The sequence below is a fragment of the Tachyglossus aculeatus genome, chromosome X2 (genome assembly GCF_015852505.1).
Source record: "Tachyglossus aculeatus isolate mTacAcu1 chromosome X2, mTacAcu1.pri, whole genome shotgun sequence".
Lineage (NCBI taxonomy): Eukaryota > Metazoa > Chordata > Mammalia > Monotremata > Tachyglossidae > Tachyglossus > Tachyglossus aculeatus.
In genome coordinates, this window is record NC_052100.1 from 25,687,818 (window position 1) to 25,709,238 (window position 21,421).

The window sequence follows — 21,421 nt, forward strand, 5'->3', positions numbered from 1 at the left end:
ATCTATCAATGGTGAGAAGAAGCATGTCTACCAACTCTGTTATATTGCTATGTTGTTCTCTCCAGACCTCTTAGCACAGTGCTCTGCATAAGGTGAGTGCTCAATAAATACGATTAATTGACTACATGAAATTCATTTTGGCTTCCTCAGGAGAAAACCTTCTACAGAGTCTATTGTGCCCATGTGGCTGGTGAGTCTAAAGGACAGACTTTTTTTCATATGGCTGGGTTGTTTTAGGAGTGTCTTCTAGCCGTTTGGTTCTTCAGGGTATATTCGTATTAGCTGGGGTCGCTACCAGCATAGCTACCCATGTAGAAAACTCTAGAGGGTAAGCATTGAGTCTCTTGTGCTAAGATCCAGTTGACACATAGTAGTAGTAGTATTTATTAAGTGCTTACTGTCTGCTGAGCATCGTAGTAAGCGCTGGGAAAGAATATGCTGGGGACAATTAGATAGGGTCCTTGGCCCTCAAGGGACTCAATCTAAGAATAAAGGGAGAGAGAGGGGCTGGTATCGGTCACAAAAAGATAAAAGGAAACAATAAAAATGCACAATCAGTGTTCAAGATGAAGGATGGGGGTAAATAGAAAAATAAAAGAAAAAGCTGTAGGGTCCTGGGCCTAGGAAAGCAGAGACTCAGGCTTCTCACAGCTTGGAATCCAAAAGTTAGAGCCACAGTGACCATTACAGCATTTGGCAACAATGGGCTTCCATCCCTTCTGTCCTTCCTACCGTGATGGAGCAAGGCTGGCCGGGATCGAGGCCCCAATTGGTGGGGGATGTCTTAAGATGGAGGGAGTTCAGAGAAAGCCAACCAAAGGTGATCAGTGGGATGGAGAAGTCGTATGAGGAGAGACTGAAAGCGTTAGTTAGGACCCACTGTGGAAAGGCTCAGGCTAAGTGACACAATTTGGCCATTTACAAATTGCATGAAGGATGTGGCAGGGAAAATCTGGAAGTGCTGGCCATCAAATCCCAAGACATCAGCATGCTTGGCTCAGTGGGAAAAGCACGGTCTTTGGAGTCAGAGGTCATAGGTTCAAATCCTGGTTCCACTAATTATCAGCTGTATGACTTTGGGCAAGTCATTTAACTTCTCTGTGCCTCAGTTACCTCATCTGTAAAATGGGGATGAAGACTGTGAGCCCCCAGTGGGACAACCTGATCACCTTGTAACTTCCCCAGTGCTTAGAACAGTGCTGTGCACATAGTAAGTGCTTAATAAATGCCATCATAATTATCCATCGAAGGTGAAGGAAAGTAGGTTCAAAAAACAAACAGAAGACAAGGGTTTTTTCCCTTTGGGAGGTAAGCATTTGGAAATTACCATGGGCAGGGTTTGCACATATTCTTGGAAGAGGAATGTTCCTGAGTCACTGAGTCCTTGGAAGACATGTACTGAAGTAGACATCGAGAACATTCTGACCATTCTGCTAATACCAAAGCCCTGACCATGGCTTCCTCTCCCTCACCCAAGGTGAGAGGTCTCGGAAACAAGAGTGTTCTTAGTTTTCCAAACTTCCCTTGACTCCTCTTCCTCCAGATAATCAAGACTTTGCTCTATAGGGTATTATCATCATCATATTTAATGTTTTCTTTTTCCTAAAGGACACTTAATGAAAGGCTTGTGACAAATTCCCATTTCCTCTGAGTTGGGTGCCAAGCCAGATTAAAAAACCTGGCATTTCTTTCTTTGTAAGTGCTTTCTTTCAAAGGCAAAGTTGCCTGACTTGTCTAAATTCCCACCTGCTCTTAATCATCATCACCATCCTTTTCTTCATCTCCCTCTGACCTTCCTCCCCTCCCCTTCCCTCCCTTCTCCATCTCCTTTTCCTCCTCATTCCTCCACCTCATTCTCTCCCTTCGCCTCCTCCTCCTCTTCTCCTTTTTCTTCACCTCCTTCTCTTCCTCTGCCTCATCATAATCATCAATACTTGCATTTACTGAGCACCTGAGGTGTACAGAGAACTATACTGAGTTCTTGGGAATGTAAAGTAGAAGTTAAAGATACCCTCCCAGCCATTGAGGAGTTTGCAGTCTAATGGGAGAACAGAAATTACCATCATACCATAGGACCAAAAATAAGAGTATTGATAGAAATAAAACAAAAGTAGGAAAATAAATGAAATAAGCAGATATAGCTGTGAATCTTAAGGGTGGCTAGTGGGATAACAGCAAGAGAAGTGGAAAAGGCAGTGTGGCCAAGGCGAAAAAGCACAGGACTGGGATTCAGAAGACTAAATACTAATCCCAACCCAGCCACTTGCCCACTTTTACTTGCTCCTTCATTCATCCTCCCTCCCATCCTTACAGCACATATGTATATATCAGTTATTTGTTTGTTTATTTATTTATATTAATGTCTGTCTCCCCCTATAGACTATGAGCTCGTTGTGGGCAGGAATGTGTCTATTTGTTGTTATATTGTACTCTCCCAACTGCTTAGTACAGTGCTTTGCACACAGTAAGTGCTCAATGAATAGGATTGAATGAATGAAAAAAATTGAATTTAAAATATTCAGACAGCAATATGAGTCACTTAGGTTAACTTCTCCTGGGAGCCAGTCAAACATTGGCCTCCAAAAAGGAAATGGAAACATACAAAGGAAAATCCAGTTGCTATTTTAAAAAGCTGCAAAATTTAATGATTGAAAAATATTCTTTACAAAGAATACAACAAAAACAATAATATGGATTTAACATCCCAGTTTTGGTTTTGAAATGTCCCCACATAATTTTAGAACAACTCTGTCATTGCCTAAGAAATACACCAACTATAAACCACAAGAACACAATCCCAAAAAAATGCATCTGTACCCAAGTTCAGGTCAAGTTTATTGTTGATTTGGGCCATTCTATTTTCTTCGGAGAATCTTCATTTTCTGTCTCCTTCTGGCCAAACAGACCTTTATAAATGGTCACAGATGTACCTTTTGGTGGCACCTTTATGAGAAATTTCAGTAATAAGTCATCACTTTGAGACTCCAGAATGCTTTCTTAACACTATTTGTGCCTCATACAGTTTGAATGTCAAAGATAAATAAGTTTGCTGAAGAAAGGCAGCGATTCAACACAGAATAGAATCAAGGTATCAAAGCAACTCTGTTGCATTGTACTCTTCCAAGCGCTTTTTACAGTGTTCTGCACACAGTAAGCGCTCAATAAATATGATTGATTGAAATGAGGGTCTGATTGAAATACTTCCTGACTCGGTAATATAGAGTAGACTATATTTACCAGTAATCTGGTAGGAAAGCATTGCAATCCCCAATGTAAATCTGCCAAAACTTGTGGCAGGAGACCTGGGCTGTAAAATCACCTACAAGCACATTCAAGTCTGAAGTTGTATGAACTGTCACCTGTGAGTCTCAGCTGCTACAATGAATAGCCGTCGACTGAGGGGTGCCTGAGAAGCGGGCTTGGAAGTGAAAATCTGATACTTGCTCTAGGCCACAAATTCCAATAGTGGTCGTGCTGATGATGTGCTTGTTTCGGGAGGGGGCAAGGGTTCCTGTTTTAGGGTCAGCACCCTAAACTCTAGCAGAACCCACTGAAGACTTTTTTTGTCAGTAGTAGCACCCAGTCCTTGGCTGATGGAAGTAAATGTGCTAGTCCGATGTTCCCTGATGCCATGTGGCAGGTGGAGGGTTGCCTTCTCTAAAGGCAATTTACTGGGGGACGTGTCTTTAAACATAATATTTTATGCCACCTAAAGAATAATATTTATGCCACCTAAAATTCTCCTCTGGAAATCCTCAAGCTACATTACTTAGAAAAACAAAAGACCGAGCAGCCGGAGGAATATGGGATTAACTCTGTTCTGATTTCTTCCCAGTTTAGAGGCTCTCCTCCTAATTCGTAGACAATGCTTTTCCCCTCTTCCTCCACCAAACAAGTCACGGTCTTCCTTATACAGTTACCACCTCCCCAGTGATGTGACACTTTTCTATTAAAATTCTATTTAAGATTCCAGCATGCCTTTCTCTGAATGGAAGAGACTATGTCAAGGGGATAGTTCATTGCTGTAAGAGGATTCGAAGAAGTTCTGGAAAGAGACCTATCTACAGCAATAATTAGGCAGTAGAGTTAAGTGGACGATCCAACCCTCCAGAATGGGCAGTAAGGACACTGTCATGAAAAAAGGGCTATTTACAAAGATGCCCCATATTTGGGTGCAGGCTAAGGTGCTTTTTAATTCATGATTTTTTTTTTTCTGGAATGTATCGACATACACATATACATACAAAGGCACACTGTTATATTTATGTACAATTGGTATATATCTTAGCTATGCATACGAATATATAAGAATATAACAGTGAAAAAGATTTCCCCCGTCAACTCCCTGATTTCTCATTGTGTCTTTACTCCTTGAATGCCTTTAAAATATCTCATATAAAATACAGTTATCTACAGAAAAATAGATGAAACCTTTACATCGCCGAGACAGTATTTCCAGTTGTACACTTGAGTCCCAGGGTCCGTTCTCCCCCATCCCCTCAGAGAGTGGCCAGTTCTATCAAAGAGTGCTTGAACAGTTGGGCATTTCTAGAAAGGTCGGTCACTCGGTGAACCATTTCCTGCAGCGCTCCCGTGTTAGGGTAATGGAGGGCGGCCAACTTGGTGGCCCGAACGATGTTCTTCAGCTGGTCGCACAGCTGGTTGCTGGAGTTCATCACTCTGTTGCGGATCTCCTGCGCGGCCACTTGCCTCGTCAGGGTATCGCCAATGAACACCAGTTTGTGCGCGCCTAGGATAACGAACTTGCTGTGGGCCACGAAGATCCGGGGGGGCTGGGCGGTGCTGATGCAATTGAAGAAAGCGTCGATGGCGTTGAGCAGGGAAATGTAATGGGTCTCGCACTGATCGAAATAGAAGTAGAGCAGCTGCCTGTCCTGAGAGCTGACGATGCTGTTGGTGGCCGGAAGGTTCTGCGAGGGTTTCCACTTCGAGATGTCGTTCTCCACTGGCTTGGTAATTTCCTGCTCCAGTAACTGGAACTGATTGAGCTGAAAGGCAGAAAATAAAACTTGGTTCAGATGGTCTTATTCTCAGGTCAGAGCGGCTCCGCTCTGATTCCTTCTTGGGGTGGCCGGGCTGCTTGTGAGACCCAAGGAGAACCTGCAGTGTTCACCAAGGAAAGGAGCAGGGAGTACATCAGAGTCAGGGCTTTCTATGCCCTGGGTAAGTGTTTGACTCGGTTCTTAAAGATGCTAATAATAATAAGAAGAATGAGAATAATAATAATTATGGTATTTGTTCAGTGCTCACTATGTGCCAAAGCACTGTTCTAAGCCCTGTGGCAGAGAGAAGATTATCAGGTCAGATACAGTCCCCATCACACAAGGGGCTATCAGTCAATCATATTTACTGAGCTCTTACTGCTCTCATCCTATCCCGTCTGGACTACTGTATCAGCCTCTTCTCTGATCTCCCATCCTCTTGTCTCTCCCCACTTCAATCCGTACTTCACACCGCTGCCCGGATTGTCTTTGTCCAGAAACGCTCTGGACATGTTACTCCCCTCCTCAAAAATCTCCAGTGGCTACCAATCAACCTACGCATCAGGCAGAAACTCCTCACCCTGGGCTTCAAGGCTCTCCATCACCTCGCCCCCTCCTACCTCACCTCCCTTCTCTCCTTCTAAAGCCCAGCCTGCACCCTCCGCTCCTCTGCCGCTAATCTCCTCACCGTGCCTTGTTCTCGCCTGTCCCGCCGTCGACCCCCGGCCCACGTCATCCCCCTGGCCTGGAATGGCCTCCCTCCCAACATCCGCCAAGCTAGCTCTCTTCCTCCCTTCAAGGCCCTACTGAGAGCTCACCTCCTCCAGGAGGCCTTCCCAGACTGAGCCCCCTCCTTCCTCTCCCCCTCCTCCCCCTCTTCATCCCCTCCGCCTTACCTCCTTCCCTTCCCCACAGCACCTGTATATATGTACATATGTTTGTACATATTTATTACTCTATTTTACTTGTACATATCTATTCTATTTATTTTATTTTGTTATGTTTGGTTTTGTTCTCTGCCTCCCCCTTCTAGACTGTGAGCCCACTGTTGGGTAGGGACTGTCTCTATATGTTGCCAACTTGTACTTCCCAAGCGCTTAGTACAGTGCTCTGCACACAGTAAATGCTCAATAAATACGACTGATTGATAGATTGATTGAAGAGCACTGTACTAAGCATTTGGGAGAGTACAATGTAACGGAGTTGATAGATGTGCTCCCTGTTCGCAGTGAGCATACAGTCTAGAGGACTACAGTTTGAGAGATTGCAAAAGAGGTTCTGTTTGCTCGTGGAGGGTGTCAATGCACATCGAGCACTAGGTGTGTTGTCCTGCTATCCAAGACCAGGTGAGACAAGAACTTGGGGGACTGGGGTGGGAGGGGTATAAGGCCAAAAAATTGACTTTACTGGTCAGGGCCTTTCCTGATGCCCCCTGACCCACATAGCCTTCTCTGACCTCTCCCCAGAACTCCCCATTGGTCCAGAGTACCATCATCTTGGGCTGTCCATGACCTTTGCCCCGACTCCTGCCCGTGTCTTCCAGCCCACTTTCTTGCCAGCATCGGCAGCCCCTCCAGAACCACCAGGTCTTGGCCCGGCCCAGCCCCACCAGCCTGAGTGGGCTGGGCTCACTGTCCAGGGTCCAGCTCCCTTTAGCTCAACCAGGAAATGCAGCCCTATGAGAAAATCAAGCCCCTCAACAGGGGAGGAGCCATATTTGTGGGGGGTTATGTGGCGTGCTCCACCCCAGGCCTGATCTGTTTCTAGTGGGTGCCCCTGATTTGAGGCATGTGCAGGGGTGGGGGGAAGGAGCAGGCGAGCCAACCAGCAGACTGCTATTAGGATTAGAGACGCATATAGAAACTCATGAAAAGTGGAGTACCCCCAGGGTATTCATTTATTGCTGAAATTGAATCATTTTCAATTTTCTACAGTAATGCTCTCCAACTAAGAACCACCTAAGAACCCTTAGAGACAATTAAATTCACCCCACCTCCCTTTTACGAGCAAGGGACACAATGCACGGGCTCCACAGTGAGTCAGTGGAAGGGCAAAGCTTAGATTGCATGGCCTCTCTCTTCACCCAGGAAATGCATGGCTACATTTACTCGACTTGAGATTCTGCTGCCTTTAAGCGCGTAACAAATGCCATCATTATTATTTCTTCGGGATGTGAGCATGCATGATTTGTCCATTACATTAGCGTTGTTCATTTGACTTTGGAAGCATAAAATCCTCTGTGTAACTTCTTTCTTTCTCAAGCTCGCCAGGCTGGATTGGGCCCAGTCAGCCTTGGAAAACTAATGGCTGAGCACCACCTAGAGATGCAGCCAAACTCACGACTGATCAGCAAGGTTTCAACCTTCTGTTTCTTCCTAGCGTCCTTTCCTTGGCTTTGTAATGAGAACTAGGCTGCATGCTCCTTGAGAGCAGTGATTGTGCCTTCTAACTCTTTTGTACTCCCCCAGAATAATAATAATAATACCATTATTAGTATTTGTTACGGATACAAATGGCATATCTTAAGCACTTACTATATGTCAAGCACTGTTCTCAGCACTGGCATAGATATAAGGTAATCAGGTCAGACAAAGTCCCTTGTCCCATAGGGGGCTCACAGTCTGGAGGGAGATGAGGAATTTCATCCCCATTTTACAGATGAGGTAGCTGAGGCACAAAGAAGTTAAATGACTTGCCCAAGGTCATACAACAGGCAAGTGGCAGAGCTGGGATTAGATCCCAGGACCTCTGACTCCTGGGCCTGTGCTCTTTCCCAGAGGTTCTGCTGTTTCCAATGCATTTAGTACAGTGCTGTGTACACAGTAGGTACTCAATAAACACTACTGATGATGAGGATAATGATGATGATGAATTAGGGATTGGATGAAATAACCTCCATGTTTTTTATTCAAACGCTCTTGTGTGATTCGAAACGCTTTTGTGATTCAAAAGCTGTTATTACAGTGCTCTGCACACAGTAAGTGCTCAGTAAATATGAATGGTTGCTTGATTGACTGCTCTGACTTAAAGGGCCAGATTCTGATTTTTCATCTTCCCTCATCTGAAAGACTGAACAGAAAAGCGTCAAGGCAAAAGGAAAGGCCTGTATTTCTGATGAGCTTACCTGATGATGTTCCAGCTGCATTTTGTTCTGTTTGATGATGTTTTCTTTTTCCAAGAGCTCTCTCTGTTGCCTTTCAAACTCCTCCTTTCCCTAGGATTTTTCAACAGAAAGGATGCATTACATCACTGTCATCCATCATTCACTTGTGGATAACTGGGGAGATAGTGCCTGGTTTTCTATTTCCCTGCTTGTTGGCAACACACCTGCCAGGTTAGACAGGTAAACAGGTGATATTGACCTGGCCTTATACCTCCGACTGACCAATTCGCAAACCTTCTTACTGCTAGGGAGCCAAACTAGTTGCCCAGGCCCCATTCAGGGCAAGGATTGTACCTTCTATCTCTGTTTTACTCACTCACCCAGTACCTAGGGCTCACCACCCAGGAGGTGCCCCAGAGTACTCTTGCTCAATTGACTGATTAAGTCTGTTTTGAACCCCTAAGGGGGTCACCCTTTTCTGGACCCGCAAAGTGAGAGTTCCATCATTTAGGGTGAAAGACATCCAAGTCACTCAGAAAACCATGGGTGGGCAATTATTCTGTTCCAAGGATCACGAACCAATGTGGCGAGGTTGCTGAGGGCTGCTGCTGCTGCTATTTGTTAAGCGTCTACTATGTGTCAAACACTGATCTAAGTGCTGGGGTAGGTACGGGCTAATCAGGTTGGACCCGGTCCCTGTCCCACATGGGGCTTACAATCTTAATTTCTTGAGAGATGATTCTTCAAGTTTTTCACTCTTTCCCCATCTTTACAACTCATTCCTCATCCCTGGCCCATCCACTTCCACATACATAATCTCTCTATAGGCATCATCTCAAAGTTCTACTCCTTGGTGTTCCCAAAAGATCCTCTGTAACCATTCTACACAAACGAACACACAGACAGCATAGCTTAGTGACGAGCGGGAAGTGGAGGGGTGGTGGTGGTGGTGGTGTGTGTGTGTTTTGGGTGGGGTGGGAGAAGTCTACAGGGGCTGAAGAGGCTAATTCCCACAGTTAACCAATCCATTCTGCAGGCCAGCTGGATCACGTGTGGGGCCAAAGGCCCAGGGTGAACCCTCGCCTCTAACAGACGACGCCCTGCTGATTAATTGCTTTGGTTTCCTCACCTGCAGATGGACGTAATCATAGTCATCCATCCAGCTGCGCTCGGAGCCATCGCTGCTGTTACAGTCAGGGTGGTGGTCTCTGCCCAGGCCGGAAGGCAACGGCCTGAAGGATGTCGGTCCCTTGCCTTCTCCAGGGTGCGGCGTCTGGGCCTGGGGGCCATTGTGGGGGTAGTCAGCCGCACTCACGATGCTCTCGGTCCCGTTCTTCAAACGCAGGCCCGATCCCGGCCTGAAGAGCACCTCTGCGTTGGTGCTGATGCTGGCCGTGAGCTGCTTGGCATCGTCGGGCACCGTCCTGGCCACCATGATGAACCGGTCCAGGTTGTCGCATTTGCCTTGGGCCTTGTTGACAGCCAGGACGTTCAGGGACCAGCTGCACCCGTTGAGCTCCTGGCTCGTATGGGCCAGAATCTGGTGCGAGTCTTCCAGCCTCTGCAGCTCCCGCTTCATCCTGTGGTGGAGGGTGAGTTCTGAGAGGCAGGATGCATTCGTCACGGCGCCCTTGGCGAAACAGAGGTAGTCTTTCAGGGACTGTTCCACCTTCTCCATGGCCGAGCGGATTTCGTTGACGTGCCTCTCCATGTACCCATAAGAGCGCCAGTCGGCGGTCACCAGGGCCATTAGGTTGGAAACGACGGTGTCCGATGCCTGCTGGAGCCGATACAGTCTCTCGATGGCCGTGTCAGGGTCCAGCAGCAACAGCTTTTTGTCCGGAGAGGGGGAGGCCGAGACCAGGGACTCCTTAGACGTCGTGGAAGAAGTAGACATGTTGCTCCTGGTGCTGCCCGTGCTGGAGAAGGACAGCCGGTTGATTCCGTCGGTCACATCCTGGGACCCTTTAGTGTCCTGCGGGGCCTGGGGAGGGATGTCATACACCCCGTCTCTTTCTTCGGGAGGTGCCCTGTCGTGGGTCTCTTTCTGGGGCTCGAGGAACTGAGCTCCGCGGGGGATGTCATATGCGTCATTCTGAGGGACCATGGGCTGCCCAGCCTGGGGATGCTGGTGGCTCGGGGGAATGTCATAGAGACCCTGGGTTCTCCTGGGGGTTAAATCCCCCGGCCCTGTCATGTCACAGGAGTATTTGGCGGGGGGATCCTTTCCCGCCACCTTGGTGCTCGGTGGAGGGATATCATAAACTCCCTCTGGCCTGGCTTCTGGCCTGAGGTGGTGTCTCGTCGGAGGTGGAAAATCATATTCCTTTTCCCGTAACCCCGTGTCATCTCTGAACGCGGATGGTGGAATGGCGTAGATCTGAAACACAAAAGGAGATACACTGAACTGCTATTCGGCAAGTCTGTTTAAATATAAGTGGGGGTAAAAAAAAAAAACCCCTGACTAAATGAAGTCACTCTTTGCTTCACAGTACAGTTTCTTTTTTACTAACTGACATTGATTTCGATGCAAGCAAATTCCCCATATAGACAGCTAGATGACAATGAGCAAAATGCCCACTTAGCTCTAATGACAGTCACACAAGACAAGAGTAATGATATTACAGGGGTTCCCCTGTTGGCACTCTTAATTGATTTGATGAAAATAGAGAGGTCAGTGAAAAAGTGCTAAATGAAGACTGTTTATTTGAGAAATAACCTCAGTGCTGAAAAAACCAACTGAGCATGTTGAGACTCAGTGGTATTTGTTAAGCACTTACTATGCCAGGCACTGTATAAACTGCAGATGTACGTACAAGATAATCAGATAGGACACAGTCCCTTTCCCACATGGGGCTCACAGACTTAATCCCCATTTTACAGATGAGGTAACTGAGGCACAGAGAAGTGAAGTGACTTGCCCACGGTCACACAGCAGACAAGTGGTGGAGCCGGGACTAGAAGGCAGGTATTTCTGGCTCCCAGGCCTGTCCTCTTTCCACTAGGCCAGTGGACTGTCTGCTCTCCCGCTAGACTGTAGACTGTACAGCAGGGATCGTGTCTACCAATTCTATCGTATGGTACTCTCCGAAGCGCTTAGTTCAATGCTCTGCACATAGCACGTGCTAAGTAAATACCACTGACTGAGTGATTGGGCTGTGAATGCCCAACATACAGTATGCAAGTACAGTACAGTATGCAAGTCTTTTAGACTGTGAGCCCACTCTTTTAGACTGTGAGTCCACTGTTGGGTAGGGACTGTCTCTATATGTTGCCAATTTGTACTTCCCAAGCGCTTAGTATAGTGCTCTGCACATATTAAGCGCTCAATAAATACGATTGATGACGATGATGCAAGTATGCTGCTCAGAGTGCAAAGTGAAAGAGAGCTGGAAGAAATATGAGCAGTAAAATTTGAGTGCTATCTTGAACGAATGCTACAAAAAGAACATTATAGCAGGGGATCCCAGCTCTTCACACTATCAGTTTTTACTAACTGCATTAACAGGATATCAACACAAATAATAATTATGGTATTTGTTAATCGCTTACTATGTGCCAAGCACTATTCTAAGCACCGGATATGAATCCAGAACCATTTTCCTTTCCTTAAATCACACACTTCTCTGCCTCACAACTGAAAACACAAAAGCAATACACCCCAAAGGTATTTCACTCACCCCTTTGGCCGAAGGAATATCATATACCCCGTGGGGTTTTGTTTCTTCTACCGAAACGGAAAACATGGGATTTTTCAGGGCTGTAGGAGGGATATCGTATACCTGCCAGAGAAATATGTCAGTCAGATAAAATGCAAGCTTTCCGTGACCGTTGTGCTCTGTGACTAGCCACCAGGTAACTGTTGGAAACTTTTTAGTGTTTGTGAAGTTATTTGCAGATTTGGATTTTTTTTGTGGGCTTCACATAATAATGAGTAAGTGTACTCCTTCCCTAACCCTTCAGCTCTCCTCCCTCCAACCCCCCACCACCCCCCGGCCAAATAAACCCTGTTTTGCTTCCCTTTGAGGGGTCATATAAACTATAATCTAGATTTACGGGGAAGCTTAATTGAAACCTTGACTCTGAACTTGAACCATATAGTTAGAAGAAAATCCACACTTCCTGACCAAAATACTGATTTGTGAAATAATGAAGGGCAATTCTTTGAGACAAGAAGCTGAGTTTTTCAGAGGAAAAGAATCCAAAGTATGCAAACTAGGTAACAGACGTAGAGTTACTGTTGGTAATTGCTTGGATTAAGCTCTGCTTTAAATGTATGCTTAGCTTTCTAGAAACAAAAATAAATCTGCAGAGCAGAGAAGGCTGGGTGAAATGTAATTTCTACTTTGTAGTGGAAAAGCTGCTTAATGGTTCAGCTGCAGGCTTAATGATTTGAGATTGGGTTGGTGAAAGGAGTTTTAGGACTTACCCCCTGGTGAGGATGGGATGGTGGGATATCATAGGTGTCTTTCTGGTATTTGGAAGGGAATTCATACCCGTAACCCATTCTGACTGGCGTTATCACCTGTAGGTGAAAAGAGACAGAAGTTTAAAGTTCTTAGCCTAATAATAATAATAATAAGGATGGCATTTATTAAAGCACTTACTATGTGCAAGGCACTGTTCTAAGCGCGTGGGAGGATACAAGGTGATCAGATTGTCCCACGTGGGGCTCACAATCTTCATCCCCATTTTACAGATGAGATAACTGAGGCACAGAGAAGTGAAGTGACTTGCTCAAAGTCACACAACTGACAAGTGGCAGAGCCAGGATTAGAACCCATGACCTCTGACTCCCAAGCCTGTGCTCTTTCCACTGAGCCGGACTCATAGCAAATCAAAAACTACCAGTTCATCCTCTCTGCTTGCCATCTCAGGGCACACTTCCAAGTCTCTTTTCCACACCGACAAAGGAGGGATTAGGGATTGTGGGAGATCCGTTCTGCTTTGAATCCTGGGAACAAGTCAGGGACAAGGATCTGCCCCAAGGGAGTATTTATTCTTCTCTCTTGAGAGACTTCATTTTGGCACTTTATCTGACAGTTTGAAGCATGAAAGTCCTAGATTATACCCCTGAGTTGAAAAGTATATTTTCTCCTTGAATCTAAACGGTCCAGAATTAGTCTCAGTGGTTCTGAAAGTTTATGCAAACTGAATAATAAGCACGCAGCCCACCGCAGAAAATCTTCTCTGTAGCTTCGACTGCCGTATTTGTCTTAACCTTCTCTCCTAATCCTTATTATTGCAATTGTTGCTAGAATGCCTTAGTGACCACGGTGCTGTGCAGAGCTTCAACCGCTCATCACATGACCCCAAGAAGAAACGAGGACCGGTCCACATCCCAACTCAACCGTCTAATCATGCCCCTGCGGCTGTCTTCTACCACCCCGTCCCAGAAGCGGAGGCCTTTCCTATGTCTACCAGAGTGGTGGCGGCCCAAGCTTCTGCACTTAAGTATGTCAAAGGTCAGATATCCCCTCTGGGACTTCTTGGCATCTGGACTTAATGCAAATAAAATGAATCTCAGCTGGCTGGCTCTAATTCGTATATATCATAATGCTGAGCCCCAGGCCAGGGTGAGAAAGACCTTGGGGAAAATGAAAAGAAAAGAAAGGAGAAGTAAAATAGAGAAAAGAAGTGAACTCGCCTAGTGACCCTCCAGGGGCATCTAAGTTGCTGGTTTTTTTTTTCCTTAACCAATAATGGGGTACCCCAAAGAATGGCAAACCATATTTAAGAACAGCAGAACTCACACATTAGAAGCACTGGGTTGTTCCCCAAGCAACCAACTTCTTCAATCTTTTCTCTCATTCATTCATTTAATTGTATTTACTTAGGACTTCCTGGGTGCAAAGCACTGTACTAAGCGCCGGGGTGGATACAAGCAAATCGAGTTGTCCCATGTGTGGCTCCAAGTCTCAATCCCCATTTTTCAGATGAGGTAACTGAGGCATGGAGAAGTGAAACGACTTGCCCAGAGTCACACAGCAGACAAGTGGCGGAGCGGGAATTAGAACCCTTGACCTTCTGATTCCCAGGCCCATGCTCTATCCGCTACACCATACTGCAGCATGTGAAGACTCTGGTTTCAGGTGGTATCCAAGATGACTGGGAAAATAGCTCAATGAGGCATTGCTTAAGAGAGTGGCCTTCAAACAAGAGCACCAAGGCTACTATCTGCGAAGACTTCTGGGTCTGGGTTGGCTTGAAGCCCTGAGCGCTTAACTGTCTAGCCCTTACTATTGCAAGGCAGCGCTGGGATCCAAAGGATTAGTCTGCAGGCCACATTTGGAGGAAATGTCCCTCTTTCCGGAAAAAAGAGTCTGTCCTCAGCAACCCTTTGGTCATGATCGTAATAATTATAATAGTAAGTGTGGTATTTGTTGAGCATTTACTGTTTGTCAAATGCTATTCTAAGCACTGGGGAAGATACAGCTTAATCAGGTTAGACACGGTCCTTTTCCCACACAGGGCTCACAATCCAAATGGGAAGGTGAACAAGTACTGAATCCCCATTTTACAGATGAGGTAACTGAGGTACAGAGAAGTTAAGTAACTCACCCAAGTTCACAGAGCAGGCACGTGGCGGAGCTGGGATTAGAACCCAGGTCCTCTGACTCTCAGGCCCAGACTCTTTCCACTAGGCCACGCTCCTCATCCTATTCTTTAGTTTTATGGGCAAGAATGGCAAGGGAACACTTCACAGAGGAGTCATTTTTGGGCACCTATCAAAAGTGAATGTTCAGGCAAGTTCCCTTAGCAAAGATAAAGCAGGAACCCACTTCTCTGCCTGCTCACCCATCGCAGGGCAGAGGAGATAGAAGGCGAATTTGTCATGCTACTCTTCATTGCTTTCTGACACTTCCCGGTAGGATCTTCTCCCATTGCAACTTTTGTTCAGACTCTAATAGTAACCAACCCCCAGGCTTGTGCCTCCAAAATTGTGCTCGACAATTTCATCTTTGACTGAAAAAAAAAATCAAGCTTGTGATATTTGTCAAGAGCTTATCTATTATGTCCAAAGCACTGTGGTAGATACAAGTTAACTGGTCAGTCCCAGTCCCATGGGGCTCACAGTTTACGTAGTGGGGACAACAGGCACTGGATTCCCATTTTAGAGATGAGGCAATTGAGGCACAGAGGAGTTAAATGATTTGCCTAAGGTCCGCTGACTCCCAGTCCTGCTCTTTCCCCTAGACCAGACCTGAGACGGTAATGGGGAAATGCTGGAGGCGGAGAAGCAACTTTTGAGGGGAAGAATAATAATAATTGTGGTATTCGCTAAATGCTTACTATGTGTCCAGCACTACTCTAAGCACTGGGGAAGATACAAGATAATCAGTTCAGACACAACCCTGTCCCAAATAGGGCCCACAATCTAATAAGAGGGAGAACAGGGGTTGGATCCCCATTTTATAGATAAGATAACTGGGGCACAAAGAAGTTTAAGCAACTTGTCCAAGGTCACACAGGAGGTACATGGCAAAGCTGGGATAGAATTCAGGTCCTCTTATTCACAAGCCCATGCTTCTTCGACCAAGCCATGTCGCTCCTGAGGAAACTCAGGGGAGTACAGAGTATTTTGACCCTTTCTTGGCCATTCCTGGCAGGGCAGCAGCTTTTCCTGGTGTTTAAGAATTTTCTTCCTGGTCAATGTCCCTGAATTCCAGTCCCTCTTTTTTCCCCTGAAAGAATGCTGTGGTCATCTGGTTTCGAAAAACCCTGCATTCCAAACTGGTCATTTTCCTTGTTTATGCATTAAAAGAAACAGATGGTAAAACCCACAAAAAAATACCCCCCAAAACAAAACAAAACAAAGCTCCCAGGAAAACCCTGCTCCAGCATTCCCAAGTGTTGTGACCATTCTGTTCAGCCTGGTCCCTAAATGGCAAGTTTTAGCAGGAATCAGCAATTTGCATCTGGCCAGGCCCATTTGGGGGCATGTATCAAACTCAATCCAGTAGAGGGAACTTGAGCTGAAAGAGTTTTTTTGTTTGTTTGTTTTATTTAATTTTGTTTTTTCTGCTCTTCTTCAGGATGCTCTCCTCCCAGACTCATGACTTGGGCCATTTCCATGCCAAATGGGTGGTTCCTTTACCCAGGAAAAAAAAAGTGGTGATTGCACAGTATCCAGTTCTGTGGTCCATTAATCTCTTCTCTCTGGCTTCACAAAACTGAAACAAACTTTTCTGCAAATTTTTTGGTCAAGGAACCATCAGCATCTGAAAAGGAAGGGTTTTTCTGTACCTTCGTAGAATAATCATCATAAAGCTATCTGTTGAGCATTGGAACTGCTGCATTTTAAAAAGGAGCTTGATTTGTGAAGGAGGGCAATTTCTTGGAACCGCTGACGATCATGAATTTCTGAGTTACTCATTTTCTTTTCTCTTACATTTCAGGGGGCCAGACAACTCCACAACGACCTCTTATTTTATCCAAATTTTACACAAGAAGAAGCTAAAATCTTCCCCATTGACTTTACTAGTGTTAACCCAACAGGTTCTGCTTTCTCTGTCAAAGGAAAAACTGAAAAAATAGTTTTTCGTTTTCCATTTGCTCCTGCTGCTTCTTCCTCTACATGGCAACTCCATCTTCTCTTTCTGTCCCTGGAGACTCTTCCATGGCAACTGACTCATGGGTTGGAGACTGATGCTTCGGTTTCAGAGTATCAGGATGATGTGATTGTTTGTCTTCTTCATGTTAGGAACAGCCTGTAAGCCCTCTGAAGTTGTCCATTAGCAAGGCTGGATACCCAGATGGTGCAAAGATGAGGGTTAGATGGTCAATGAATTATTTTTCTAGTTAAAAATAAATGATCGTGCAGATAGAAGCAGAGGGGTTCAGTGGATTGGAGCACAGGACTGGGATCGGAGACTCTGGCTCTAATCCCAGCTCTGCCATTTCATCATCATCATCGTCATCAATCGTATTTATTGAGCGCTTACTATGTGCAGAGCACTGTACTAAGCGCTTGGGAAGTACAAATTGGCAACATATAGAGACAGTCCCTACCCAACAGCTCACAGTCTAAAAGGGGGAGACAGAGAACAAAACCAAACATACTAACAAAATAAAGTAAATAGAATAGATATGTACAAGTAAAATAAATAAATAAATAAATAGAGTAATAAATGTGTACAAACATATATACATATATACAGGTGCTGTGGGGAAGGGAAGGAGGTAAGATGGGGGGGATGGAGAGGGGGGCGAGGGGGAGAGGAAGGAAGGGGCTCAGTCTGGGAAGGCCTCCTGGAGGAGGAGGAGCATTTGCCTGCTGAGTGACCACAAACAGGTCACTTAACTTCTCTGTACCTCAGTTTGCCCATCTGTAAAATGGTGATTAAATAGCCATGTGGGACAGGGATTATTTCTGATCTGATCACCCTGTACCTACCCAGTGCTTAACACACTTTCTGGCACATACAAGCACCATTATTATTGTGGAACCCAGACATTTTCCCCCCAAAATCATTTTAAAAGGTAAAATGATTTTCTCCAGCTCACTTTCCCCCAGTCAACATGACCAAGAAAATGTCAGTTCGGAGGAACATATTTGACGAATGAAGCAGAGCTTGTTAAGCGTTTGCAGTAAAACTGCCTCAGGTTCGGTGTTGCCACTAGAAACTCAAGGAGTTTTGGGAAAATATTGTTAGAGCACTGCACTCTGCTTTTGGGTGGGATCACGGTGCATGTTCTTTGAAAGCATGAAGTGTCCTGCGGCTGCTGTTTCAGAGGGGAGAGGCCCACAGAGAGTGTCCATTGGGCTGCTGTCAGATACAGGTCTGTTTGTGCCTCAGTTACCTCATCTGTAAAATGGTGACTACGACAGTACGGCTAATACTTAGTAAGCACTAAAGAAATACCATTAAAAAAATATGATGTTGATAATAATATTTGACAAGTGATTATGATAATGATGGTATTTTTAAGCACTTACTTTGTGCCAGGACTGTACTAACTGCTGGGGTGGATGTGCCAAGCACTGTACTAAGCACTGGGGTAGATACAAGATAAACAAGTCGGACACAATGCTTGTCTAAAGGGGAGGGACAACCGGTATTCTATCCCCTTTTTACAGATGAGGAAACTGAGGCACAGAAAATTTAAGTGGCTGGCCCAAAGTCACACACCAAGTGAGCAGCAGAGTCAGGCTTAGAACCCAGGTTCTCTGACTCACAGGCCTACATTCTTTCCACTTGGCATAGGAGTTTGGGCAGCACCCTAGAGGTCTGTGGCTGAGAGACCCAGACTTCTGAGCTGGATTTGTTTCTGTTCTGGAGGGTGAAAGAGGGAGCGGAGCTGGGACTGCGGGTTGTGCAGGTAGGGAGGCAGTGGGGCATAGTGGAATGAGCATGGGACTGAGGGTCAGGAGACCTAGCTTCTGGACTGCGTCACTTTTTATTCTCTACTTCCCAACTGTCTAATACAGTGCACATCACCAAGTGGGTGCTCAAGAAATGCTGCTGCTACTTCGACTACTACTATAATAATAATGGCTTTTATTAAGCACTTACTATGTGCAAAGCACTGTTCTAAGTGCTGGGGAGGTTACAAGGTGATCAGGTTGTCCCACGGGGGGCTCACAGTCTTCATCCCCATTTGACAGATGAGGGAACTGAGGCCCAGAGAAGTGAAGTGACTTGCCCAAAGTCACACAGCTGACAAGTGGCGGAGCCGGGATTTGAACCCACGACCTCTGACTCCAAAGCCCGGGCTCTTTCCACTGAGCCACGCTGCTACTATCAATCAATCAATCAATCGTATTTATTGAGTGCTTACTGTGTGCAGAGCACTGTACTAAGCGCTTGGGAAGTACAAATTGGCAACATATAGAGACAGTCCCTACCCAACAGTGGGCTCACAGTCTACTACTACAGGCTACTACTACTACATCTCAAATTTTGTCATCACCATTGACATTTGTCAGTGACTCTATATCACTAGCAATAGTACTAAAAGGATTTATTAAATGCTTACTGTGTGGAGAGCATTGTACTAAGTGCTGGGAGGGAATATTCCCTTGCCAACTTGTTACAAGCGCTTAGTACAGTGCTCTGCACACAGTAAGCACTCAATAAATACAATTGATTGATTGATTGATTGAGAAGCAGCATGGCCTAGTGGATAGAGCACGGGCCTCGGAGTCAAAGGAACCTGCCTTCTAGTCCCAGCTCCGCCACTTGTCTGCTGTGTGACCTTGGGCCAGTCACTTAACTTCTCTAAGCCTCAGTTACCACATCTGTAAAATGGGGATTAAGACTGTGAGCCCCACGTGGAACAGGGACTGTGTCCAACCTGATTACCTTGTATCTACCCCAGTGCTTAGACAAGTGCCTGGCACAGAGCAAGCACTTAACAAATACCGTAAAAAAAAATACGCATATGGAAGGTTGGACCCTTCTAAATTTTCCATCCTTACAGCTGCCAACACTGAAATTTGGGCCTTCTCAGATTCAAGCCTATTTCTAACCCTCCTTCCAACCAAGCAACAAGAGATATTATCAAAGTCTAAGAAGCAGTGGTACTGGCAAGTGAATTGATTGAGAAAAGATTTTGGCATTGAAAGACAACAGCAGGATTGGGTTTTCTCTGGACACTGTTTTCCCCTAGTGCTATATAAAAGCATTATCTAGCCTGCATTTAAGGAACTGGTGAAAACTAACCTTAAACAATGGACTTTAAAACAATATATACGTATATATAGTTGTCCTTCATACTCCACGTATGGCACCTATGTCTGTGAAGTAGGGTTGTGAATGTAGCAGGAAAGGCTGATGAGAGTCTAAAAATGAGTTGTTATTTCCCCCCAAATTACTGCTGATTTACATTCATTTTGCTCAACAAGTATGGAAGTAAAAATTCAGTTAGCATTTCTAAGTCCATCTGTAATACCTTTTCTGAATGTCTTGAGCTGTTCTGGGTTTTCATCCTAAATGTAAAAAGCCTTATTTCACTTTAAGATCCTCTAAAACGCATATTGAAAAAAACAAAACAAAAAACACTGTGTTTTGTGCTTTCGTTTTTATGATTTTAAAATGTCCTTATTCCAGACAAAATTCCACTTGTGACCGACTTGACCTTGTCCCTTTAAATAAAAAGCTACGAAAAGAAATATCACTGCCCATTAGAGCTTGGATCCAGTCTTCCAAAACTGTGGCATTACAGAGGTTTTCGTGTTCAAAGCAAAGATTATTAGCTGTTCTGCAAGCAGAAAGAAAAGCCACATGCTGTGTCTGTTGAACTTATTAATTTTTTATAAAGAAGGTTCTGCCCTGGCAGGGTGGAGGGGTGAGCTCATTTATTTACTCACATAGCAACAATATAATGATGAGAACCTGGCGTTAGAATGTGGCCGCATCAATCATTCCTGTAGCTAATCCCCACAATTGCTTCGTTCCTGCTTGGGGTTATTTTTTCGGACACGTTAAAGATGGGATTAAGGAGAGAACTCAGACGTACGCCAACCGTGTTTAAATCCCTGTTGTTGCCTTCTGTTAAATGGGGAGTGGGATCTTGGAAGTGGGTTAGCCCCTGCTTTGAGACTCCTTGGAGGCTGTTGAACTGGGGTGGGGAAGAGGGGGGTGCCTGTCATGGAAGAACAGGGCCCCGATTGTGGTTCCTCCACAGGGCTTTCTCTGCGCTCTTAGCAAGTCCTTTGTGCGGCTGGAGGTAAGGCATTAGTGAGTTCTGGGTCGAGCACACTCCGAAGAGTCTCTTTGACACAGCAAAGGGAGAGAAAAAGATGGTGAATGATGGGTTTGGGCCCGGTTCTTTTCACTCAACGGACTGAGGCCTTTTATGGAGGCACAGCAGAGAGCTGGGAATCTGTGGTCTTCATGGCTGAAGGATTGTGGAGGGCATTTTTAGAACCTGTGAGCTGAAATGCAATCTGCTAGAAGACTATAACAAGCACCAGCATTTGGGCTCTTTTTGGTGTCAAAATATGCTTGACTTATCAAGAGGTCCGTCTGAGCAGGTTTTCCATGCCTCGCCTTGGATGGTTTGCTGGGATGGGAAGGTAAGCAAACTGTTTAGCAGTAACCTAAAGGAAAATTATAATGGGGAGAAAGAGGAGAGCAAAATATTCCACCCAAGGGTAATTATTGAGCACTGTGTCCAACCTGATTAGCTTGTTTCTACCCTAGTGCTTAGTACAGTGCCGGGCACATAGCAAGCATTTAACAAGTACTATAAAAAGACCCAAAACTAGTCTGTAAACTCCTTTTGGGCGGGGATCATCGCTATCTACTCTTTAGTACTGTACTTTCCCAAGTGCTTAGTTCAGTGTGCTGTACAAGTAAGTGCACAATAA

At 45.4% G+C, this 21,421-nt stretch overlaps 2 protein-coding genes across 2 annotated transcripts in view; one reads left to right on the forward strand and one right to left on the reverse strand.

The window, feature by feature from the left end:
• SMIM13 (small integral membrane protein 13) overlaps positions 1-17,012 on the forward strand; it is a 46,149-nt gene extending 29,137 nt beyond the window's left edge. Inside the window, exons 2-3 of the mRNA XM_038771129.1 lie at positions 13,365-13,560; positions 16,506-17,012. Of these exons, the coding sequence (XP_038627057.1) occupies positions 13,365-13,560; positions 16,506-16,644 (335 nt within the window). The 3' untranslated portion in view covers positions 16,645-17,012. The remainder of the gene's footprint in view (positions 1-13,364; positions 13,561-16,505) is intronic.
• NEDD9 (neural precursor cell expressed, developmentally down-regulated 9) overlaps positions 2,621-21,421 on the reverse strand; it is a 49,391-nt gene continuing 30,590 nt past the window's right edge. Inside the window, exons 3-7 of the mRNA XM_038771127.1 lie at positions 12,536-12,631; positions 11,787-11,888; positions 9,236-10,486; positions 8,128-8,217; positions 2,621-5,009 (exon numbers count right to left, since the gene is read on the reverse strand). Coding sequence (XP_038627055.1) covers positions 4,500-5,009; positions 8,128-8,217; positions 9,236-10,486; positions 11,787-11,888; positions 12,536-12,631 — 2,049 coding nt within the window. The 3' untranslated portion in view covers positions 2,621-4,499. The remainder of the gene's footprint in view (positions 5,010-8,127; positions 8,218-9,235; positions 10,487-11,786; positions 11,889-12,535; positions 12,632-21,421) is intronic.